At 41.1% G+C, this 26,008-nt stretch overlaps 1 protein-coding gene across 1 annotated transcript; it reads left to right on the top strand.

Annotated features, from left to right (window-relative positions):
* The first annotated feature begins 898 nt into the window (after positions 1–898).
* On the top strand, positions 899–25,604 carry SYCP2L (synaptonemal complex protein 2 like). Its single transcript, XM_050971501.1, has 32 exons — positions 899–934; positions 2,205–2,229; positions 3,257–3,342; positions 3,475–3,563; positions 3,661–3,695; positions 4,411–4,553; positions 5,054–5,106; positions 5,465–5,510; positions 6,296–6,388; positions 6,478–6,538; positions 6,968–7,116; positions 7,949–8,009; positions 10,336–10,445; positions 10,833–10,902; positions 11,062–11,107; positions 11,737–11,782; positions 12,712–12,800; positions 14,317–14,365; positions 15,131–15,186; positions 15,805–15,859; positions 16,413–16,569; positions 17,654–17,703; positions 18,332–18,428; positions 18,854–18,945; positions 19,105–19,168; positions 20,738–20,869; positions 21,575–21,699; positions 22,191–22,285; positions 23,572–23,671; positions 23,750–23,808; positions 24,296–24,365; positions 25,548–25,604. Exons 1-32 carry the CDS (start codon positions 899–901, stop codon positions 25,602–25,604), a joined length of 2,496 nt encoding a protein of 831 aa, XP_050827458.1.
* Positions 25,605–26,008: the final 404 nt, after the last annotated feature.

Raw genomic sequence — 26,008 nt, 5'->3', positions numbered from 1 at the left:
CACTAAAATATAATTTTAGTGATGGAATTGATGAGTACTTTGTGCATTTATATTTTTAAAAACTGAGATATTCTTTATAAAGGTCCCTCTCTAGTAATGTAGCAAACCTGGTGCATTTAATCTGCACTTTTGTTTTCTCTTCTGGCACTATATTGATTTCAGCTGGTAATAGTTGTAGTAGCAGAAAGGCAATTGGGCTGAAGATGAGTAACACCTGGATCTAACACAGGTGCCAGGGAACAGCTAACACGTGCTCTCTGGTAGCAAAGAGCTAGCTGAGGAGTCCTCAGTCCAAAATCTTGTATTCCTGCCTTGCAGTTATACTTTTCAGGGATAGAGCTGCTCAAAATTCCTGTATGGAGATAAATTTTTCCAGTCTGAGCTCTGTACTTTCAGTGGAACATGGATTTCTAGTTCACCATCTGTGTGTGATGTTATGCAATGCTTAAAACCATGAAGTATTAAAATATTTACCTTGAAAAACTTGAAAAAATTGTACAGTATTTTGCTGTGAGTTGATGTCCTGTAGTAATGTCTATAGTAATTTTGGTGCCACTAGCAGCACTTATTGTGTCTGAGCACCACGAGTGGGTGCCTTGGACAAGACAAGAGGACAAAAGGAGGGCTAGGGAGGGAAGGGGGAAGTGGCACTTTTGGTGTCCTCCTAGCAAAATTTGAACTCCTTAAAGCCGTGTAGCTTTTGACACATTACATGACTCTGAAGTTTAAAGAGTAAAAAACTCTGTCAGGTTCCCTGCAGACATATGTAATTTAGGATGATTAATTCCTCTTCTCAGTTTTTAACTCTTTTTTTTTTTTTAACTTTTACCTGGTATCTTGGTTTGAAAGAGCAAAAGCGTTTGTGACCATCATCGACCCAAATGAGAATAAATTCTTGATGTTACTGCTTGAAGACTTCTTTGATTCTGCATTGGTATGTTCATGCATTTAAGGGGACAGAAGGGTTGCCTTTATTGGCTACGATAGCTATTGTTCACAAGCCATTTCCCATTAGAAAAGAAATAATTAGATCTGGTGCCCTCGGGCTGATCCTGGGAAGCAGCCTAGGTGGAGTGGTTGGGCAGTGTCTAGGAGTGTGCTCCAGGCTGGGATCTGGCTGAGATTTGACACACTTGGGAGAAGCATGTTCTCGTTTTCTAACTTGAAGTATTTGTTTTTGTAGAAAAATTTGCAAGAAATACTGATGCATTTTGTAAATAAAGGCTTGTGAGCCAAAGCTCTTTTTAAAACCCACGAGTTACTGACACTGAGCTGCACTTCATGTGCAAACATGTTTGCCAAGGTGGTCCTGGCAATTATTCCTATTCTGTTTGAAACAGATTATTTAATTCTAAAGAATGATTTAACCTGCTTACAACTCTAATTTATGTTTCAACTTTAAGGGTGTTAGAGGCCTGGTGACGTAACATTTGTTTTCTTCCTATTGGAAGAATGCTTTTTAGTGTTTTCCCCCAAGCTGTTGCTCCTAGTCTTGTTGTCTGTAGTTTACTGGAATTGTCACTTTGTGCATCAGAATTCATATCAATACCTATGGCTCTATGGTTCTGCTAAAAGATGTTTGAGCAAAATCAAGCTTCCTTCTTTCTGTACTAACCACTTTAAAATTATAAAATACCCATTTATTTTCCCAAGAAATTGAATTTATTTTGAATTATGTCTTCCTGCTACATTTCTTCCACATGCTTTCACTGTGGAGAAGGAAGTGTTTTGTGTTATGGTGTTGTTTTTAATTTTCCTTAGGGGACTTCAACACCTTTCAGATACGCATTGTGATATCTAGTGCTGTAGTGTATAATCATAAAATGTGCTTTCAAATAGGCCCATGTGTGTAATAGAAATAAGAGAATGATGTCATGATGTGGGTTTTCCAGGGATCAGTAGGCACTCTGTATTCAAGTGCTGCTGAAATCCCTGGGGGAAGTGGGGGCTTGGCTACCTTTACCCTTCCTGCATATTATATGATCAGGGTGACCATATGTGACATACCTGGATCAGGTGGCTTTTTCTGATGTGGGTACACTAGTGTTTTATGTTATTCTGATGTGGGTATGTACTGGTTTATGTTATTTAGCATCTGAAAGTTGGGGGGTAAGGAAGGAGTGCATGAACAGCCTGGCACTTTGTGTACTGCTCTTCTTGGGAGGTGGTGTGCTAATGAAGGCTTCTTTTACTCTTTCCATCAGGTGATTTGCAAATGCTGTAAAGAAGGTCAGTGGTTTTTTTCCTTTCATTCCTCAATATCATGAATCTTGATCTCAGGAGCATATTTCTTAATTCTGCTTGAACTCTGTCCCTTTTTTCTTTAGCTTCCTACTTCTTCCTCTCTGAAATATATATATATATATATATATTTATATATATATAATATATATATTTTTTTAAGATTTTCCAGCTGATTTCTCTTCAGTTAATTTTCATTAGCGTTTATATTGGAGCACAAAACTTTTCTGTTTCTCTGTTTTCTTGCTATGTACATACTGAAAAATCTGTCTCTGTTATCTTGTTTAAATGGTCAGCATCAAGCATTTCACTTGATCAGAGTAAGTGGCTTCTGAAAGGGGTTCAGTCTAGACAGTGTGTTCTTCCACGTCTGTTTGTTCTGGCATCAGATGTCATTCCCTGGCTGAAGGGAACCATCTCCACAGAATAGCGTGGTAACTCCTTCAGCCTTCTGAACTCAATAGAGGGATGTCTGTCTCTCTCTCATTCATTTCAGCAGAAAAATTTTCTTCTGTGTCTGGTTTTACAGTAGCATGGGGGTAGCAGGTGCTTTCAGAAAATATCAGTGACCAGACATCCAGGCTCACAATCCATGTAAAAATGAAGCATTGCACTGTGGGCCAGGTAGTGTGTGCTTATTTGTCCTCGTACCTTATTCTAGTGGGAGCAGAGTGGCACAAGCATCTTTTGGTTAATACTTTATTGGTTTGCTCTGCTGACTTTGACAAAACCTGTATATTCAGGTTTTCTCTGGTGGCTAGTAATTAGCTTCCCCTTTCTGTGCCTCTAAGAAGTTACCCAGGTCAGAAGTTAGTGTATCTGGAGCATTGTTTTTTTAGATGGAAATTACCAGTTCCCCTTTCTATCTAGGATTAGATGGTTGGAAGCTTTGTCTTAAAATGAATTTACAGCTGGGATGTTTTTATTCCTTCAACACAACAAACTGTTGTTACTTCAACTATTTTTGTATGGACACCACCTGTTTCTAGCTGTACCTTTCAAATTATTTTTCTAGGGGAGAAAGAGCTAGTGAATTTATTTTTGCCTGAACTGGGGCGCTTAGTGACAGAAGCAAATCTTTGCTGTGCTCTGCATCTGGAGGTAAGATTTTTACTAGGAGGAGAAAATATGATATATTTGTGCAAAAGTTTGTGTAATTAGATAAAAAGATGTGATATTGTTATTGATTTTATTTCCCTTCATTTTCTACCCCTTCTCTTATGGGGGTGAAAGGCCTTGAGGACCCTCAACTCTATACTTGACAATATCCCACGGGAGGAGAGAAAGAAGTTCCCTCTCTCTGAGGAGATATGCTCGCTCACGTAAGTGATTTTTCCCCTCCAGTGTCTGTGCCTAAATACCCTCTTCTCTGCATTAGGAGTTAATATGGAATTAACTTGTAGCATTATGCTGTTTCAGGAAAGACCTTGCAAAAACTATACTGGAAGTTGGTGGTAAGAAGTTCTTCAGCTTTACCTCATCTGCTTATTTATTATAGATGAATTATAATTTAAATTTTATTTCCTTGTCGAGAGTTGATTTTTTTAGGGAAGCAAGTCAAATGTGTTTTAACAAAATAAAAATAAAAAAAGTTAAATACAGCAACGCATTAGGTTTTTTGGTTGGTATTAGTAATGCATATTGACTAATCAGGGAGGCTAAACTGATTTATGTAGAAAAGTAATTAGATCAGGTTTTTGTATGTGTTTACAGAATATGCTGGCTGTTAGTCTTAAAAATTAAATTTTAATTGCTTTGCCACAATATGGACAAAATTTAGTTAACAAGGTTAGTGGCCTCTTGAGTGAAATCCTTTTTGTTTTCTCCTTATAATAACAACACTTTTTAAGTATTGCTATGGTATGTGGAATGTGGCCTAATCGTGGTGGGTTAGTGATGAGTCTCTGCTCTCATCCCCTTCCCAAGCTCATCTCCCACTCGTGTGTCGTGGTTTGCAGCGCTCTGTACCTCGACCTCACTGAGCTGGGGGAGCTGGTGGGAGGATGCCTGGGCCAACACTTGGCTGTTACACTCCCCTGTTCTCCTAGGGGCAACAGAGGCTGGAGGATGGATGTGACTGTGCAGCACAGAATGGCAGGAGTAGCAATGCTGTAACCTCAGATGTGCTGGAGGGATGATATTTATGCTGTGCTTATGATTACTTGGCAGATTATGACCTTCAGGTTGCCCTTTCAGAAGCACTTTGTAGGTTAATGATAAAAAAATGGAGGGATGACCTTGTTCACCACTGGTTTGAAGATAACTATCTTGCTGAAGCTTTCAAAGAGATCAAGGATCGAGAATTTGAGACGGTGAGGGTCCTTATTTTGAAAACAACATACTTGACAAGTGTGTATAGGGGCTAGTTTTGGTTGAGTTAAGCCAGGGTGTCCTTGCAAGAAGTTCCTACAAAACTGATTTTATAAATGTGCAAAGCTATTTGTGGATGGCATGTTTTACTTTTTTTTTTCCCTATTAATATGGTAAATATTAAATGACACATTGTTGAAATAGCTCCTACTTTGAAGTTATTTTACCCATAAAAAAGTAAAATAAAGACTATAAATAATGCATAAATAAGTTAATTTGCAGAGTTAATATTTGAATACTTACTGGTCTTCAGTTGAGCCCAAACTTTTGTAGAAAATTGAGTGTTTCTTCCCAGTGGTCTTTGGTGTCCCACTGACCAGTTTAAAGGTTTTAACTGGGCAGTGGAGGTTACACAACAAATAGTTATTCTACACAATAGAGTAACTATTTGCAAAGGAAAAGTAGCCTGATTTTAAAAAATAACGTGTCATTTGTCTTGAAGGATTGCAGAAAATTTCTTAATCTACTAAATGAAAGACTTGGAGATAAAAGAAGGTAAGCTGGGAACTAACAGAATAAATTGGTGCTATCATAACTGCAGAGTGGAATAAATAGAATTGGGAAATGGGTTGGCTTAAACTAAAAAAATATTTTACATGTGAAGAATGAAGTTGTTTTCAAGAAGGAAATTTGATGCATTTTTATAGTGATTCTTTTGAAAATAGAATCAATGAAGATAATATATTGCTACTAAAATACTGTCATCTCTAGCTTATCCAAGCTTGATTTACTTTTAGAAAATTTTAAATTATTCTTTGAACAATAAGATTGGTTACTTATCTTATTAAAAATAAAATAATTGCAGTCAGACTTGAATATTGAATGTATCCTGAGAAGTCTGCTTCTCTTCCAGGGTCTACTCATTTCCTTGCATATCTGCTTTTGCTGACATGAATGAGGTAATAGCTCTTAAAGCCCTGACACCTTCCCTACAACATTATGGCTGCTGAAATGTTGCTTTCTGTGGTCAAAATTTGTTTTTTTTTTTTTTCCCCCTGCCTCTTTTTCACTGAAGAGCTCAATTTCTTGGAGCGTAGCTGGAAGAAATTTCCTCTGCTCTAGCTGGAAAGTTTGCTTGTTTGTCACTTAGCTCCCAACTTACTACTGCTGACTTTGCTGTTGTATCAGCCAAGTGATAGAGGCAATGCTTCTCTTCATGGTGATGACAGAAGAGAGTTTTGAAAAGAAGTAGGAGGACAGGACAACACTGAGTCCTCTGGCAGAGCTGTTTCCAGACTGCCAGAAAACAGGATTTGCCTGATGCCCCTGGAGAAGCATTGCAGATCCTGTAGTTTGCTTCACTGGTCTTCAGTTGAATAAACTGTGGCACCATTCCTGACAGTCATATCGAATCAAACCCATGTAGATGGAAGCTGATTCCACTGTTCCTGCTTATTTCAAGTGCTCAGAAACAAAGCTTCCACAGCTTCTTTCCTGGCACAATCATGGGAGAATTTGGGCATTTCTGCTCCCACAGCTGAAGCAGAGGCACATCTGACATGGGTGTGGTGGGTGGAGCTGTGGGCTGGCACCCCACAGCATTGTCTAAACTCTTGCTTCTGCAAGGTGGACGGATGTTTACGTAGGGTAATATTTTCCAATTTTCTCTTATTAAAGACAATTGTGACTGATACAGCAGTCTTGGGGCTTTTAGGGGAACAACAGTGCTGCTCTTCCTCCCCAGGTGAAGAAGCCATCGGATGAGAAACTGGAGGAGTTTTGGATTGACTTCAACACTGGCAGCCAGAGTGTGACTTTCTATGTGGATTGTGATGAGGTAACAGCAAAGACCAGGTGGCCTTGGGTTAGCCTAAGCCAGTGGGCACTCCCTCAGCCCTTCTCACACAATGGCTTTGGTTTTCAAAGGGAGCTCTCTGGGACTCTGTGAGGCTGTCAAAAGAAAATGTCAACAGTTACAATGTGAAGGGTAAGATTTTTTCCAACAGCATTATCCTGTTTGGCTGGGGGTCCATGAGACACACAGAGTAAACCTGAAATCCCACCGTCACCAAGGTGTTCCTACCTGTTCTCCTCCCTCTCTGCCTTGTCCTTTGGTGATCCTGCACTAGCTCTGCTTGTTGGACAGTGTGTTGGGTCCATTCTGCACGATAACCCCACCCCTCCCTACCCAAACAGGACACCTTGTCAATTTGTAGGTGTCTTGGGGAACAGCATAACCAAGACTCAAAGGGAAAGAAATGAGCAAACAGAGTAACTGGAAATACACAGGCAAGATGTAAAAGACTGTTTTAAAAATCCCAAACAGAAATTTAGAATAAACAGAAAAATGTCTTGATCTAAAAGAAATGTAATTGTTTGTTTGTTTTGTTGGTTTTTTTTTTTTTTTTTTACACAGAGAAGGATGGAAAAAAGATTGTTAAAATTTTTATGAAGATACCCACTGCTCTTAACAAAAGAGAAGCAATAAAAATCAAACTGGTTTTCAGTGATGAGTTTGAGATATTAAGTGTACTTAGAAAAGTCCTGGGAGATGAAAGACTGATGGTAAGGTCTAATATGTGGGGTTTTTTTCTTAACTATGCTTTGCACTGGACAAAGCCATTCAGGTTTGTGGGATTTGTGTTTTGTGGTTTCTTTATTTTCTCTGTGTCTCTTTATTATATATTTGTCTTCCCACTGTGGATTTATGCCACTCTACATAGATGTTCTAAGCTTTGCCCTGGAAGAGAAATTAGATGTTTTAGGAAAGAAGTTTCAAAATACTCAAACTCATGGTTTAAAAGCTGGAAGGTTAAAATGATTTGTTTATTCCTTGTGTTGTAACTTTTGCTGAGTTTCTGAAGTAGAAAATAAAGCCTATGGCATTTAATGACATAACTTTAAGTATGGACATGCTCTTATATATGGATCCAAGTGTTACATTTCACAGGATGAGCAAATTGTTGCACAAAAATTTGGAGGTGTGCTGAAAAATACAAATCTTAGACTGACTTTGTAGATAGGAGTTCAAGACAAAGAATAGAGTACTTCTAAAACCTCAAGGTTTTTTATTAGCTAATGTAAAAACATAAATTGTGGATGATTTTGTTTTCTTTTTTCCCCCCAAGTGTTAATATGGTTAATTTTTGATTTGTAATTCATTCACAGTCTGTGGTGTTTGCAGAAAGGCTTACATAACAGTAAATAACCATAATTTAGTGGTTGTCATTTGCCCTTAAAGGAGCTAAGATCTTTCTAAATGATCAACTCAATTAGTATCCACTGATTTGTTGCTTGGCAATTAGCAACTGTTAGTAGTTTTGTATTAAGTAGTTGACTTTAGTAAAGACTACTCTTTTTAAGACCACTTTCACATGAGATTAATTCCTGCCAACAGATACTTGAGTCTGAAGATGAGAATGTCCATTCTGGGAAGGAAGCCATGCAGAATGAAGCAGGTAAATATTTTTTGTGCTTGTGTGTGTTTTTTTGTTAAATTTAAATATCTGTTTTCATGCTATAATTTTCACTTGTAGTCCACAGCTTACAGTTAACTTCACTTAAAACAAAAAGAAAAAAAAAAAAGAAAGGGAGGGAAAAAAAAGCCACAACAAAAAACCAAACCATGCCCAAGCTCAGTCTTCTACTGTTCCTGCCTTTTTAGCTTGGTAACTCTGCTTGTGGCAGCTGCTGAGTCCCTCTAGCCCAGGGAGTAAGGGCTGGGCACCATGGCCATGTGCTGCTGGGGCTGCACGAGCAGGGGAATGCTCATGGAGGCAGGATCTGTGTGCTGGCAGGTGGCCTGGCAAGACACATTCCAGCTGCTGGCTGACCTCTGATGTGCAGGGCATGCAGAACTGTTTCTCCATCTGCAGGTGTGGTGGGATGCACCCTCCTGTCCTCCCCTCTGGCTTGCCTGATGCCTGATTTCTGGTTTGGCCATGCCATGGGGTGGCCTCTGGCCTCCTGAGAGCACAGGTTCTCTGATGGGCCAGGGCTTGCACCTTGGCACTTAACAAACTCTCCTCTGTGCAGTGGAGTGCACATGGTGGGGCAGCATCCACTAAAGCTTTCTGCAGGGAGGCAGCTTCTGTTTTTTCTGAACAAGGTGATGTTCAGTGAATGATGTGCTCCAGTCCCCTGTCCCCAAGTGCAGTGGATAATGCCTTGGAGGTTCCTGGAGCTGTCATGGAGGAACATCTGGGGAAGCAGAAATGCTCACCTGCAATCCCTCTTCGGGGGTAAAGGTGAGCCGCAGCGCAGCTCCTCTGCAGGAGGTGACCTGCTGCTGTAAATACCTTGTGCTGCAGGGCTCTATCTTTATGTGCCCCAGCTACAAAAGTAGCTGCTTAAGGTAGGACAGGCTCTTGGCTGTACCTGGAATAGCATTTATTTCCATTTTCTCACCACCCTACAGCCAGTGCTTTGTGTTTCTGTGAACTGGGCACATTACGTTTTCCATCATCAAATGGTAGTATTTCCTGTGCTGCTGCCAGTGACCATCTTCTACAAGGCATCTTCTTCCAGCATCATTTGGCAGAGTTTTATGTTCTAAGTTGAGTAATTGTTGAGCTAACTTGGAGCCTGAAGTACAGATGTATCATCTCTGTGTCTGACCCGAAGGAAGGTCTAAGCCCAGCACCTCTCAAGAAAAAGAGAAAGTAACTCCTTTCTTTCCTTCTCATGAAATTCTGCTGCAAGTCCCCAAAAACTGTAGGTCACAGCCTTAAGGAAAAGCTGCTTATAGCGAAAAAACAGGAGGTGTGTGTGATCAAAATTGGTCTTAAACAGGAAAAGCATTCTCAGCTGAACTTTGGTATCAAATTTTCTGGAAGGTGGGTTTTTTTTTCTTCTATATGGTGGATCTTTTAACTTTGAAGGCTGGGATTTGCTCTTGCTTCAAAACTGGCTGTATTTGAGGTTTAAGAGTGATTACGTTTTGTGTGGATTCTTTCTTGGTGTGTAACTTGACAGATATTTCCACGTCTTCTAAGGGTGTAAAATCACAGTTCTTCCTACTGCTATCACCCACTGTCTTGAAAAGAAGTGAAGTTTGAAGAAGTCTTGGGATAGCTGACACATTCTTTCTGTGAGAACATTAAAAAGAAATTTTTAATTTCTTCTAAGTTCCTGTGCATTTAAGATTTCTCCAGGTGCGTACTTGAGAGAGCCACTTCCACCTCAAAATGTCTGGGGCAGTAACTTCTTCAGTAGTTCTGCCCATTTTCCTTTAGTTACAGCCTAAAATAAGCTAGAATGGAAGTCCTCCAGGTGTGGAGATGCAGATGAGCTAGGAGTTCCTTTATCAATGCCTGCCATGGAGTACACAGAGATGCAAGGTGGGCACTGCTACTTGAAGAAGTCAAGGAGGATAAAGGGCGGAAGGTAGTTAATCTGCAGTGAAATAAATTTTGCAGTACCTGATAGAGATTCAGTGGAGGAAAACATCAATGGTGGAAGATCCTCCTGCTTTAGTCAGACACAAAGGCTTGTTCCATGTCCTCCAGAGCTTAGGAGTCAAATGTAGCCATGTAAGTAGTAAGATGATAAACTTGCATACATCCATCCAGTATTGATGAGCCTGTATGTTGTTTATTTAGCATTGCAATTCTTCACTGCGTACTTTGAAGGTACTTGGGTTTGTTCTGTTAAATGTGAGCTCAAGATGTGCCTAGAAGGTTGTACTGCTGCAATTTATGCATGCATGTGTGGGAATGGAAAGAAGGGGTGGTGAGTGTGTTCAATTACTGCAATGGCATTCTCACCCTGGTTGCTGTTCTGCAGAAACACCTGTGCCCTCTAATCCACAGAAGAGGAAAGATCCTTCAAATTCTGAGACTCCAAAAGACAACTTAACCTCTCAGCACAGACAGCAGTTAACAGGGACCATAGAAGTAAGTGTTTGGTGTATGACAGAACAGTCCTTGTGTCCCTTTTCCCTTCAACCAGTCTGCTTTTTTTACAGGTGTGACTAAACCCTTCTTTCAAAGAAAATTGCTTTGTGTCTATTCAGTTCAAATACTTATCTCCAGAGCTGCTGTTTTGGCAAAATTGTTAAAAAAAAAAAAACTGTTTCCTCTTGTAAGAGGACAGTGGGATGCTTTTAGTGAGAAACCCATAGTATCACTTACATGCAGCTTAAAAGATTTTACATGTGGGCAATGGTAAACCTGCCATGCAGCTCTTGCCACAGGCTACCACTAAAAAATCTGTTTGTAGAAACCCCCACTTCTTTATTGATCATACGCATGTTTTGTTCATGGTTTCATGTTTCCAAGCAGAAAATGGTCAACTCTGGCGTTGCCATGGTTACAGTGAGCCAGCAGACCGACCTGGAAGATGCCAGCCAAGGTCAGGCATGGCTCCCTTCAGTACCTTAAGTCTGACCTAGTTAAATGTCACCCAGGTGACATGCTGAAGGCTCTGATTTTGTGGGTCTTACAGCAAAAAATAGATAAAATTTCATAGTAGCTTCAGAGGGTAAAACTATAGTTTCCTTGCTTTCTTCAGAAAAAAACTCCAAAGCTCCATCTTCAGGGATGAAAGCTAAGCCTAGGTGAGTGTCTCACAGACAGAAAGTTGCAAAGTGAGTTTTCTGTGGCTCTTTTTTGTGTGTGTGTTTGGCTGTTAATTTTTTTTCCCCCTGGGGTTTTAATGCATGTAAATTTGAGATCATTCCATCAGTTATTAAATTGAAGATTCTGTTTTGCCACCTGGGCATCAAGGCTGTTTGCCTGGAGTTACCATGCTTTGGAGTTGCTGAACAGTTTGGTTACTAGATTGGCAGCTGCTTTGGTGTGACTTTTTTCTCATCATGGATTTAGTCCAAATGCAAGGTGAGCCCACAGCTGATTTACAGATGATTAAACTTCAGCTGTGAAACCTGAGCTTGCCCAATGTGAGATTGTTCATTATGGGCACCATGACTTAGTGAAAAAATGATGGGAATTTGAATTCACCTTGGCTTGAATTCACCTTTTTATCCCAGACCTTTGCAGGACAGAATTTCTTGTAGTTAAGGAGCTGGACTTCTGTATAGCTATTGATTACCTTTCTTCCCTATACATTAAACCATTGCTTTGGTGCTAATTGGCCCAAGTTTGGGGCTTCCCCTCTCCCGTTAGTACTTCACAAACATTTTGGTCTTTAGATGAGCGGCTCCCTCACATGTCCTCTTGTCCCCAGTGAGAAGCCCCTAGAAGAAGAACCCATGGATGAGCAGATACCAAAGGTATGTGTGCCTTGGGGGTCCCCCTGAGTGAAGAGACACAGGGTAGAGGAAGAGACTTTCTGGTGGAGCTGCACAAGAAAGCTGTGTGACCCACTCGTGCTTTTGAGCAGTGTCCTGAGCCCACAGAGTGTCACACCTGATGAGCTGTGCCATTTAGCACCAGGAGTGAGCTGCAGAGGCACAGCTGCCAACCTCATCCTAGAGGGGCCCAGCCAAGTGACTCAAGCTCACTGGAGTTTATTCAGCACATACACAGCCCCAAAGCAATGTGCAGTGCCTGTGTCCAGGAGTGTAGGGGTGTGTGGGACATGTGTGTCACAAGTCTTGCACACCCTCCTCAAGAGGTAATCTTTGTTTCCTGAATGGAGATAAGCCTTGGAAATCTACAGATATGTTTGTTCAGTTTTGTATCTGGGATCTAATGATTCTTCCATGTAGGAACTTGCAACCTGGGTAAATTACCAAGTAACTGAGAGTCATCTGTAGCTGCACTTGGAAAGTTCTCTTGGTGTGTCCATGTAATAAAACAAACAAGTAAATGTGCTATGTGAGAAAAATTAAATTCCCAAAGCAATATTTTTGAGTTTAGGTACTTATATAAGAAATCACATTTTAGACTTGTTCTTGGGTTCATGTTTCCAGGTGCTAGTTTCAGATTAAAAAAAAATAAAAATTTAATGCCAGTTCAGTTTTGTAGCATTTTCCCACTCTACAGTGAATCCAAAGATTTTGAGCTACTTTCTCTCCCCACACCCTCTTGACCCCCCAGTTTCAGCTCTGTGAATCCCATACTTTGTGGTAGGAAAGTGTCACAACAGTTGCACCTGGAAAATTGTTGTAGGGGGAGGAGGGAGGTTTCCTAGCACAACTTTTCTCTACTTTTGGCAGGCTCTAGAATCAGAACATGACTTTGAGTATTATTGTTTTAGATCCTGCAGCTCTCTCCTTTTCCAAAGGATGTTACCAGCAAAAAGAGAAGCAGGAGAACAAGTTTGGCCAAGAAGAGGGCTGAAAGCAGGTATGACACAAGCCCTGTGCCCATGCAGGAACTGGTGTACCAAGTCATGTTAGACCTTTTCTAGCCCTCAGGGAGGAAGGGTGTCCCCATGGGGCGTGGCCTGACTGTACCTAGAGCAGGCAGAAAGACAAGTATGAGGCTATGAAGGGTCATAACTTGTCTCTGTAGGACCCTTTGGGTGCCCAAAGTGGTAAAGATGTCAGAAGCTAACCCTAGGCCTGCCAAAAATGCCCTCTACTCCTGGGATATTATGTCATGGCATGTTGGCTTTCTATTTGCCCAAGCATAATCCTCCAGTGAGCTGAGTTCTGAGCACCACCTTCTTTCACCAATATTTAAGTTTTCTCCAGTATTCTCCCAGTTCCTTGGCATCACGTGTCCTAGGGTTTCAGGATGGCTTCTTTCTCAGTTTGTCCCCTTCCCTTGCACCCCCACATCTGTTTGCATTTGAAGTTGGGGGTACTGCAGGAAGAAGCACTTGAGGTTTTGGGGGCTGTATGCAGCCTGTGGCATTAAAAGTCTGCCTTGTTGAACCCTCCTCCTACACTCTGCCAAGTGCTGCGTTCAAGCTAATGCCTGCTGCTGAGCAGGAGGGCAATGAGCTGTGTGTGAGGATCTCTGCTCCTGTTCTGGGGCTTTCATGGGAGTCCTGCTTCAGCCTGCTCTCTTAGCTCAACAAACCTCCAAAACCCTTTGACTGAACCTCCAAACTTTTTGACTGAATCTAGGTAAGAATAGGAAAACTTGATGCAGGGATTCATAAGATTTTTTTTTTTGTTTTGTGTATTTTAAGACGATTTGATGCAGCAAATACCGGTTTTAAAACAGGAGGAGCAGTGTAGAAGTTAGGGGTGAGGAACTTTTAAGCTTGGTCATTCTGCTCCCTCTAGTGTTTCGTCTTGAAATGAGCGTTTCCTTCCTTCGGGAGGCTTTGGCGAGGATCTCAGCTCTGTAGCCCCTCCCATTCTTTTATTAGTAAAAAGATGATGTACTGTATATTGAGCAATTGCTCTATTTTTTTTTCCATTACGATTTGGAGAGAGCTATAAAACTACAGGTAAGTTTAAATATTGGAGGACAAGATATAGGTGTACACAGAGAGGAGATTAGAGAACAAATATTAAATACTAGAATTCTCAAAAGATAATTAAAAGGAATTTTTAAAAGGTTCTAATGTTTTATTTCCCCTCATTACTTCTTCCTACCATGTGCTATTATGGGTGATGTGAGAACAAAATATCCTCTACACAAACGGGGATAGGTTAATATCTATGTTCTGAATATTTCTTAAAACAGTTACTATTTAAAAAAGCAAGAATCAAGACAGCAAAAAGACTAAGTAGAAAAGGAGCAAGTATTTTTTAGAAGCTTAGAAAAGAGTCCTTTCAGGCATATCAGGTATCTGAGGAGAGGAGCTCAGAAAGAAACCACATTATCCCCTCTCTATTCTTAATGGAATTTTATAGGGTGGTTCTTCATTCTTGTACCTCACTGCCACATTTATGTTGTCTTGCAGGGAGGAAGTCTATGACTTTGAAAACTCAGACTCCTCAAGTCGTGAAAAGGTAAACTTGAGACAAACTCAGCCCCTAATGGAGTAGTAAATTGAGGCAGGGGACATCATTTACTGCAGAAATGCTGTGAGGATGGACATGCTTGTTATAGCAAGTCAGACAACTGGGAACCTGAGATTGGTTTTGGTGGAAATGGATTTTTTTTTAGTGGCAAGAATGTTCATCACTACATGAATTTTGTGGTGGGTAATGTATGATAACACCAACAGACGTTTGAGCTGTTGCTTCAGTCAGGCTATGGGATGTCTCTGTGATTGAGAGCCAACCTCTGTGCTTTACTGAATAACAAAAGCAGATTGCTGAACATCCACTTTGTTCTCCTAGGCTAAATAGAAGAGACTGAAATCCCCTTCAAACTGTGCTTTGCAAGCTGGGAATCCCTGGTTAAAACTCAGTCCTCACAAAACTTTTGTTGGAAATTCTGTTTGACTTACATTTGCAGACTCCCCCCCCAAAAAAAGGGAGGGGGGATAAAAATTAGTCATTTTGACTACTTTGAAACTTTGCCCAGTGTGGGCTTTCCCAGGAATCTGTGAACTTGCTTCTGACAACTTCCATCAAGGTGGCTGTGGTGGACAAAGCTTTTGGCTTTCAGCATCTTCCCTGATGTGGAGGCTGTCACTGGCACCAGCTAATTGTGAGGCAGTGGGTGCTGAATAGAACACCCCAAATTTCTCTATTATAAGCTGAACATGGCCCAATCCTTGCTACTCCCACTGGGTGTAACTGAGCTCTGAGACAACTCTCTGCTTTCAGGTTGCTGAAGCCAAAGGAAAGATTCTTGCCCAGAAAACTTCTTCACAAAGTCAGAGGTACAGTGTTATACGTTCAGTGTTTATGAACCTTTTGCTATGTGAATAAGGGTTCATAGCTTTGGTTATGATCTTTTAAGTTAGGATCCAAAAGGCTGTGTGATTTTTCTAATATAGTAGTTCCTTGCTTAGCTGCCACACTGTCTGTGGATGTTTTTGATACCAATATTTAAATTAGTACCTAAGAACACAAGGGTTACTGGAGAGACTAGTGACTCCTGTCAACTTTGACAATAATATTATTTTAACTCTTAAACATCATCCTTTCCTGACTATATGCAAAAATGACTGATTTAATTTTTTAAAAATGCTTCAACTCCCTGCCTTACTTTGGCTGCCTTCCAGTCATTGCAAGCTTCCAGGAACTTGCCACCTCTATGTATGCAGATTAATTTTTATTTTAAAAGATGCTGATTTCTAGATATCCCTGAATTGCTACTTTCAAAATCCAGGCAAAGAAAAATTTGGCTACTGTATGCTCTTTAACAGTTTGGCTCTTCTGCTGGGCTCTTAAGGGGCGTCCTGCCACCTCTTATTTGTCTGTGCCCATTCCACAGTGCTGTGGGGTGTTATTGCTGTGTTTGCTACTCTAATCTGCGTCTTTGTGTTGCTTGGCAGGACTTATGAAACAAGAAGCAAGAGCAAGGAATTAAGCAATCTTAAGAGAAGGCAGGTAGGTTGTCTATGCTTTTGCATCCCTAGAGCCTTTGAATGCTGTGTATTTCTGCCTGTGTGAATCTGTTTCACCCATAAGGAAGCTGATGTTTAGGGCCTACCCAGTGCAGAGTTGGAGAAATGTGATTCTGACAGCCTCTGAATAATGTCTGTCATTTTGAAAGCAGTGATCAGGATGCACCATCACTGCCAGACCAGCTAGTGAATTATCTGTGTTACCTGCTCCCCCCTGATGTGCCACTGGAGCTCAGACACACTGAGCCTTTTCTCTTTTGCAAGAGTGCTCTTATTTTAGGCATAGGAGAGAGGGAGAGACAAGGAAGGAGGATACTGTAAAAACCCTGTGCTGGCAAAAGGCAAGCACCTGCCTCTTGGTGCTTAAGAACAGCTGTTTTTATACAGCTGTTTCAACAGCTGGCTGTGGCTGTTTTGGCGGATTTCACAGCTTTACATGTTCTACTGTGGGGAGGAAGAAATGGGATAACTTAGTAGCAGCTGAAAGGGAATGGCTGAGGGGCTTCTGAGTGAGCAGGACTTAATTGTGTCTTTAGTCCAGTTACAGGAAACACCTTTTCTCTGAAAGTAACAATGAAAACACAAGCCCTGATCAGAGTGAGAAAAGCTGGATCCTTGACTCTCAGATACAGCCAGTGCCAAAATCTGTTGACTATACCCGAAAAAGATCCAGGGTGAGAAACAATTTAAAAGGTAAGCTTAGTCCCCTACTGACACTTAGCTATGCATGATGTACTGTGCTGCAGAAAAGTAAATGCTGGTGATGGTTTGAAAAAAGAGAGTTTGCCCAAATCCTGGCTTTCCTGAGTGGGAGAGAGCAGGCTTGAGGCCAGCAGCATGGGGTGCCCTTTGGAGGCGATGCACTGCAAATCTTTGTGCTTGAACTGGGCTCCTGTCTCCTTCCCAAATTGGGATTCAAATGTCCAGGTGGATATTTGGCACCTAAACCAACTGTGTGGGTGTAGCCCTCTCTGTGGTGGTGCTGAAGAGCCCATGGGCCCTCAGCTGATGGCTCTGTTGGTGCTCTTGACTGCACTAGGAGGAAGATCTCTCTGAAGCTACCACACCTCCTCCCTGCAGCTTTCCCCCCCTCACCTCCCCAGAAACATCACTGACTTGGCAAGTAAACCATGAAAATCCTCACAATTTGCAGTCCAGGGCATTCTGCTCCCCTGTTTATGCAGTAATAAGCCAATCATCCTCTGAGTGTCAGATGTGATTCTCTCTGATAGTACTCTCTGCTTGGGCTGACCAGCAGCAGACCTCCCTGCAGCCATGCTCCAGGGCTGCGTGCTGCTGTGACCACCAAAGAGAAACCAAATCTTCCTGAATGAGATGGAATGTTTCTCTCTCACTCCTGGAGAAATAATGCTTGCTCAGGTAGCTGTTGGATTCTGCATGGATTAAAAAGCAAAAGAAAGTTCAGCTTCAAATTATTCTGTATGCTGGGTTTCCAGGGGACTTGTTTTCTCTGCAATGTCAGCCCACATATCTTGCCTGGGACCTGGGGACTGTCAGACAAGATGCTGAGCTTGTCTTTTGTTTTTCACTTTTTTGGCTGCTCTGGATGCAGTGAGTTGTGTGTGTTTGCATTGTTGCATCTGTCTTTGTTAGAGAAAGGTGCTTTTTTGAAATTTAATGGAAGTGTTGTGAAGTTTTATCTCCTAAATAACTAGAAGACCGAAACTGAAAAGGTTTGCATTGTGACTAACTCAGTTAACTGGATAAAGTACACCCTTTACATTGCCAGTAACCAGGGAAGCTTTTCTTCTTGCAGTGCTTCCAGTATCTTCTGCAAGTAGTGGCAGCGACTACGAGTCAAAGAAGGTAAGAAGATGTCATGCTTTAGTGTCTCAGATCTAAAAACATTATGGATGTGAAATGTGTACCAATGAGTGAGAATTAAATAAGCTGGTGTTATTTTAATTCTCAAATGTTCTGATGGAGAGATTTGTCTGCTAAGTGCTGTTGAGTCTCTGTTGGTCTAATGGAGGAGGAAAACATGGTAAACCTCATAGAAACAATTGTTAAATGCTGCATATATATGTGTGTGTGTGTATATGTATATTCGTATATACATCTTTGAAATACAGACAGTCTGGGAAAAAAATCCCTAGAACTCATAGTCAAACTAAAAGCAGAACTAGTAATCACACTAAAAGCTTTTATTTTCCTCTAGAAAACTTTGCTTTTCTATTCTGCTTATGAAAAACTTCATCAATGTACATCTCCAATGCCTAAAGGGAGAATTCTTGCATGCATTGAACTTCAGGGCACAGGTCTCCTTTGGTGCTAGCTAGAGCCATCAGTATGTTAGGCATATTTTATGTATATATCTACTCTTAGTGTACTTAAAAAACAAACCAATCATCCAAAACTCTCCCTCCAAAGCACTACCCCAACCTCTACTTCTGTAGTAATGCTTAAATAAGGCTTAGACTTAGTTTTGTTTTAGGAGGGAGAATCAAGGCAAAGAGCTCAAAAGGAGATGCTAAGGAAAAAAATCACATTTGGCTCCAAGGAAGATGATTTACCCACAGTGAATCTTGCTGGTATTTTTATTTTAATATTCTTCAGTACATTAGAAGAGTTTTGATATGTGTGGGTCTATACTTTTTGGATGAGTTGTTTTGGTGGTGGGCTTTTCTGTTTGATGTTGCCATTTTTCCTTTACATTTTTTCCAATATTTGCCTTGTGATATTTATTTGTGATGGCTGTGAGGGGTAGATGCTGTCTGTGTAGATAGTCTCTTGTACAAGGAGAAGATAAGCTGGTGCTGTTGAGAGGCAAAGGAATGAACTGACAGCCACTAAGGAAACAGCCTCTGGACTGAATCTGAGCCACCACATCTTCCCTGTGTGAGAAGATGGAGAGGGTAGAGGGCTTGGGTTTTATTTTCTGAGTCATTAAATTGAGATTTCCAGCCAATACAGGATTCAAGCTCTGTTGCCTGTGTCATTTATTAATCTCTCACAGATGAAATGCTCTCAGATGATCTTGGAGGGAGTCCACAGCTACTTGGTGTGTCTGCCAGGAGCCCTTCCAGTGATGTGGAGAAAGCCACACAGGTGCAGATTGCAGTGCTTAGTCTGCTCCCAGCCTGATCTCAGGCTACCCCTGCCTGAAACCAGTCATTTGCGTCCCTTTGCTTCCTGTAACAAGGCCAGCCCCGGGCAGCTGGTCTGCAGGATGGGTACCTTCTTATTTTGTTTCCTTTCTCTCCTCAGAAGTTTCATGGTACTCCGGGCAAATTATCAAGAGAGGAAGAAAGTAGCAAGAGGAAGGACTCAGGTTTGTTACTCTTGATAACATGGAGGAGCTGGCTCAAGGCAGAAAGAGGTGGTGCCAAAGCTGTTGTTTTCTTTCAAAGACAAATTAACCCTGACTCTTTTTAGGTTGCCTTTTTTTTTTTTTTTCCTAAATTGTGTTTCTCTGTTTTGTATGTCATGACAGACTGTGGTAAGATGCTTTTACATATGTTCCTGAATTCATTGCTAACTCTTAAAGCCTGTTATTGATTATAGGGGAACTTGTAGTGTAGATTTATAAGCTAATGACCCAAGAGACCCACAAAAGATGATTTTCAATGTTTTGAAAGTGAACTGCAACTTCAAGGGGTGCTTGTTTTGTTTAAATTGAAGTTGCTGAGTTTTTTATATCTAAGAACATGGATGTAAAACATTGCTAGCTAAGCATTTGTTAAATGGGGACTTGGATAATGCTTATTACTGCTGTAGCTTTTTTAATAGGTTAGCATGTCAGGATCTTTTTTTTTTTTTTGTAATGAAACTTAACTTTCACAAACTATCTCAAAAGTGCAGCACAGTCTCTTTGTGGTTGGAAAAAACTGAACTTCAAGCAAGTCAAGCAGCAATGAGGTTGTTTTCATCCTAATAATTCTCAGTGCTGATGCAGTTCTGGGAGTCTGAGTTGCTGTTGTGACTGAAGTCACTGAAGCTTTGGTCTTGGAAAAAAGCATCCCTTTTCTCATGAGTTGGCTCTGTTTGTGTTCCCCATGTATCTTTTACCTGTCCAGCATTTTATGAATACATCTTCACTGCAATAACACATCTGTTCAATTCTGGGGGGAAGATAGATTGCTGAGGACTTCATTTTTATCACTGTTTGCTGTACAGCCTTACAATTGGAGAGGAGTTGTTGCCATGCAAAGGCACAAACAGGGTTATGCTCAGAAATTTCAAGTGGAGATTGCATTTGGACTCTCTCTGTGTTCTGTAAATCTAGTCCAGGGTGCTTCTCTTGGTCTGACTGTCCCCCTTGTTCTGTGCCCCACCACTTTCCATTCTGCCCTATGGAGACTGCAGGGAGATGATCTGTCAGACAGCTCACTGAGTTCAGAAGACAGTGCACAGTGAGACAAAAGGATGGGGGTCTTGTTTGTTTCTTTGGGTTTTAGCAAATTTTCCCTAAAGTAGAGGCTGTGGCTTTGATTTGGATTACTTGGATTGATTCAATTTTCTTTTCAAAAATTTTCTTTGTAAGCAGTTTGAGAACTTGGGTTGGAAAAGGAAATGGGAAGAAGTTGGACACCTGAGGTTTTTGATGGTTAGAGTAGCAGGTCAGGAAAGGAAATTTTTTCATCTTTAGGATGGAGAGAGACATGGAAACTCTCCAAATACCTGTATAACATTAAGCAGGCTAGTTCCCTGCTTTTGCTAGGGAAGATGCTTGTAGGTGAAGCCTTATCGTGTCCTGTGTGATGCCAAGTCATAAAACGAGGCTGCCTCCTTTTCTGAAGCATTGGGAATTCCAGTGGTGGTTTCTCATTGAGCAGGCACTGCCATGTACCTCATGCAAAAGGACAGATTTCTTCTGAAACATCTTCTATTCTCTTTCTAGATATACTAAGTGGCACTACCATAAAAAAACCTAAGTTTTCTAGTTTGGAGAAAAATCACTTGCCTGCTGAGATTAACCATATACCAAAGAAAATTTCTGGTTCAGTAGAAGAAGAAGTGGAGATCCAGAAAGGTAAAATCCAGTTGGTAATTAAGGTGAAGTGCTTAAATGCTTTCAGATTTTCTTTTCTTGTGATAGAAATCATAGTCACATGGAAGCTTGAAGAGATGTACTTGTAGATAGGCCAACTTTTCCAAAAGCCAAAGTGAAAATTAGCAGGATATGCTGCAGCACTGCCAATGGCAATGGATACTGTGTATGTAGAGGTGCGAATAAGAAAATTTGGGTTTCACTTGGTCAGCTGCTCCATGACATCCACACTTTCTACTCTGAGTATGATTTTCCAGTGTTATTAAAAAAAACATCAAACACAGGAGCTGGAAAAGAAACATGCAGGTAATGGATGAAGTCACTGCAAAATACTGCTAACTCTGAGCACAAGAGGATCACGCTTTTCCTGCAGTGTGGAAGACAGAAGCAGTGGTGGCCTGACTATCTTCTGCCTCTATTCTGTGCACTTGTCTCAGTCTCTGTAGATAGCTCTTTGTGTTGCTCTATTGTGCCCATCCTTCCCTGCTGCTCTCTACCAAGTATTTGTCTGGGCATTTTTGAGCCAGTTTCCCTCCTGCTTGTGAGCTCTAGAAGAACACGCGCCAAATTCCAGCTCTCTAACAGAAGCTGTTGCTGACATGAATGACAATCCCTTCAGTAGCAGGAAGATTTATATTCCAGGAAGTCTTCCAGCATAATGCTAACTGGGCATGTGCTTCCTCCTAGGTCAGGAAATGGACAGTAGCCTAGATGATGTGTTTTTTTCCAAGACCATGCACGAAGACTTGAGTGATTCAGGAGTGATTTTTGCCTTTGAAAGCTTTATTGACCAACTGAAGAAATTGTTCTGGGTAATGTGAGCTCTTTCAACATGTGTGGCAATTGATCATAATTTGTGAAATTACCTTTTTATCTCAGGGAGAGTTGGTACAAATATCCCATCTTTAGTTTGTGTTCAGGAGTAGGGCTTTGGTGGCAGCGTCTGTTAGTCTGGAGCTCTTAGAAGTATTCTACAGAACTTGAATATTCTGACAAGTGTTATAGGGAAGACATAAAGAAAATTTTCATTAGGTTTCTCCTAACACAACACTGCCCTGAAGTCACATAGGTTACATTCAAGCTAGTTGGTGTAACTACTGTGGCTGAATTAAATCAGACCATATCTGCAGCACTGATGTCTGTCATTTTACTGCAGATTAAATTTGGTTTAAGATGGTTTCTGCAAAGATGAATTGCAAGTTCCTGCAGAGGAACATGTTTTCCAGGGAAAGGTTTTGTTAGCTAGACTCCTAGGTTTTGACTTGGGCCATTGCCTATCCCTATCTGTGCATCCCATGGCTAGTCCCGGTACAAAAGGATTGAGATCAACACACAGGATGCCCTGAGAGCTTCAGAGAAGAACTTGTCTGCCCTGCTGAACCAGATACATAAGTGCAGGTATGTGGTGCTGGCTGAAAACAGCTTCAATTTTGTGTCAGTTTTGATTGACTGGGAAAGCCAACCTGAAAGCTGGATATTGTGCTTATGGTTTGTATGGCAAAATAACTTGGTCTTTCTTTTTTTTTTTTCTTTTATGCAAGAAGAGTTTCAGAAGTATAACTCCTGGGATTCATTCTAATTTTCCTGTAGGAGGAGAGGATGGGTTAATTTATGTAAAGCAAGCTTGAGTTATAAGCAGTTGATGTAGTAGTTCTTGGACTGTCTTCTGGTTGTCAACTTAGTAGCTTCTATTTCTAAATCTTTTAAGAAAGAAGCCAGGCTGTGACATGTTTAATGTGGAAGAAAAGAAAAGGGATGTCTCAGATCCTGAATTTCTCATATAGGCACTAGATAAAAAATCAATTCTAATATTTATGAATTTGGTATAAGTGAGATACACTTACAAGTACAGTATAGGATGTAAGTAAGTATCAGGCCTCTGTATTTATTGCACATTCACTTTTTAGGATTTAGATCAAATGTAGTATGAAATAATAACCTTTAAACTCAAAAATCCCTGGTATCAATGGGACCTTTATTAACAGAATTTAATGCCATTAAGGTGCATGGAGAAGTTTGAGTTCCAAAAGAAAATAAAGGGATATTTTGTGGTGGAAGATAGAAGTAGATGACAATGAGATGCTTCAATGCTTGGTTGCAACGTAAGTAACTTGGATCTAACCAGGATCACAGGATAGTAGCTGCAGGGCTGTGCCAAAGTTTCCCTACCTCAATGCAGCTGGGAATGGTGGCAAACCCAAGTCAATAAGGATGTTGCAACCACAACTCTTCTTAAGGTTTAGAAATTGCTGACATCCTGTACATGTCAAACCTAAGGCAGGAAAATCCATAGAGGCTGTCTGTGTCAAGATAGAGTCATAGAATGGTTTGGGTTGAAAGGGACCTTAAAGAGGTCTTCAGCACAGGAAATCTCTGCTGAACTCCCTAGAGGCTGGGAGAGCATGCACTGCAAGTATTGCACTGGGAATTAATTTGTGTGCTGTGTCCCAGTCCTCTGTTACTGGCTGCTGTTTGGGACAGGCTGTTGAGCTGTATTTATCTGCAGTGTGCCTTTGGTGCAGCTATTCACATGCTCTGTGACATCTGAGAACAAATCTGCCCCATGTAGCTCAGCAGTGAAATTTTCCTCTGCCTCAAAGTAGCTCTGCTGTTGAAGGGGTTGATGTCCACCTTGTGTGACTGCACATTAAAGTGGCAAAATTGTTCCTGCTTTCCATCACTAGGCTGAATAAATTTGAGACCTTCCAGAAGATTGTTGTTGAAGAGCTTGCCAACCTTGAGAAGGAAACTCAAATTCTGGCAGTCGTGGAGAAGGAAGCACTGGTGTGTACACATTCTTGTGTGACAGCCCAAAAAGGTGCCCCTTCCCAGGTAACAGGGGTTTCTTTGGGGTCCTTTTAGGATTTCTGGAATGCGCAGCTGCTCAAACTGAATACGTTCTACAACCAGCAAAAGGAAAGGTACATCTCTGCCAGTTGTCCTGTGTGCTCACAAGTCCTCTGATGGTCATAGAGGGCACTGGTTAGGCTGGTGGTGCCCTTGCTGATCGATGGGAAAGGATTCTAAACCTAGCCTAGCATCTTCACTTGGTGAACCTCACTATGCTTGGTGTCCACTGATGGAGCTTTTGCAGCCTTGTGAGGGTTTTCAATTGAAATTAGAGTGTAAAGAGGGAACCCTGCATGGGAAGTTGTGTGGGAGAGGAACCTTGCTCAGGAGAGCTGTACCAGGATCTGGAATAATGTGCAATGCACCCTCTCAACATGACTGTGTCTAGGGGTCAGAGGAGGTGGAAGGAGGTGATCATTTTCTATATAAAAGACACGGTTGGCATAAATGCTGAGCCAAACCTGCCATTCTCAGGTTTATTTTTGGTGGTAATATATCTGTTCAAACTCGTCCAGTAAGTGCTTCATGAAAAACAAGCTAAGATCATTTTTCTTTCAGAATCGAATCAGTTGACTCAGCCCTGGGTGAAACAGCAAAGAATTTTGCCGATGCTATCCAGAATACAACGGTATGTGTGATACAAAACTCCCTATGGATGGGGGACTGAGCTCTGGCCTGACTAGTTGGTGTCAGAAGTGACAAATAAAAATTCATGGGGCAGATTTGAAGTCCTGGGAGGGGAAGCCTTTGGTTGGGTGATTTGTGAGGCTTGTTCTTTGTGGGACCTCTGACCCTTATGCATGGAAAGCATTGAGAAAGAAGTTTTTGACAAGGGGAAGAGGTCACACAGTACTTTCCTGGGGGAGAAGATAAAGACAAGGGCCATCAGGTAGTGATGTTTCTCCTGGGTTCACACTTTGGGGCAGTTTCTGTGTAGTTTGTGACTCTCAATGCGTTTGCCTTTGGAGTTATACATCCATGACAACCTGTGGCTAAGGGCTCTACAGTTTAAGAACACCTTGCATGGGTTCTCTTATCTGCTCTTTAGGTCTGATAACTTCTAGCCTTGATGTATTCGAGTTTGATTTTAAAAAAATCAATCTTTTTTTTTATTTAACTCACATCCTAGTTAAATATTCTATTGAAGTTCTTAAGATCTCCAGGGTCTAATCACTACATTATGCCCTTGTTTTAATTTGAAAATTAAGACAAATACTTTGCTAACTTTGAGACAATGCTTAGTTTCCATCTGGTTTACCCTATCGCATGGATGTGTATTTTTGCTACTGCTGCTGTTCCAGGTCTATGTGCAGATCTGATGGCTTTGGGAGTTTAGCATTTCTGCAGTAAGACTGGATTACTGCCATGTGTGGGATGCCATGTGCCTGCTCTTCAGAGGGCTGAGAAAATTCCTTGTGTTGAAGGAACAACTGTGCCTGTGGTCATCACAGTGGACTGAGCCTGGGATTTTAGAAAGATGCGGAAAACCAAAGGCTTGAATATTTTAGCAGTTAAAGTTGGAATCCTGAGCCTTTCCAAAGGGAAAAGTTTCCATTATGAGCATTGAGTTGCTGAGGGACACAGGTGCTACTGAGTAAGGACACTCAAAGGGCAGGGCTGAGAAAAGAGTGCTTGTGTCATGGGAGCTGCTCATCCTGCAGCACTTGTTCCAGGGTAGGTGCTTGAGAATTAAGAGTTGAGTCTAAATGTGCTTCCAGGATCTTTGCAAATTCTTATCTTGAACAGTTTCAATGTTTGTATAAATTTTTGCAATGTTTTCTCTTACCTTTTTTTTTGTTCTTCCCTGCAGTATGAACTCTCAGTGAAGAAGGCAGAAGAAAATGTGTTCATTGTTCCTTCTGACTAGCAAACCCCATACTCATTTTTGCTCATGGCATTTGAGCACTTTGTGTGCAGCATAGAGGAGATGGTGCTGTGAAGGATGTTAGTCTATTTTAAATTAAAGAAAAAAAAGGAGGAAAAAGCATTATGATGAGCCTTTTTTGGCCTAAAAAGAATATATACTGCTAAGTGATCCAGTTGTGACCCCTGTGTTGATAACTAACATGATTTTCTGAAAATTTGAGAGGTTGGGTCCTTTATATATCAAAGAAATTAAAAGAAATGAATGAAAGATAATGATATGGCCATCAAATTGATGGGTATGTTGGCTTACTTGGACTGTTCTGCTAACACCTTTATCAAATGTAAAAAAGTGCTTAACAATTGATTCAAAATAAAAAGTTGTTCGCACAAGATAACAATCTCACT

The sequence above is a fragment of the Serinus canaria genome, chromosome 2 (assembly GCF_022539315.1).
Source record: "Serinus canaria isolate serCan28SL12 chromosome 2, serCan2020, whole genome shotgun sequence".
In the NCBI taxonomy this organism is placed as follows: Eukaryota; Metazoa; Chordata; class Aves; order Passeriformes; family Fringillidae; genus Serinus; species Serinus canaria.
Note: the sequence above shows the minus strand (reverse complement) of the source record. Positions and strands in the feature narration are given on the sequence as shown.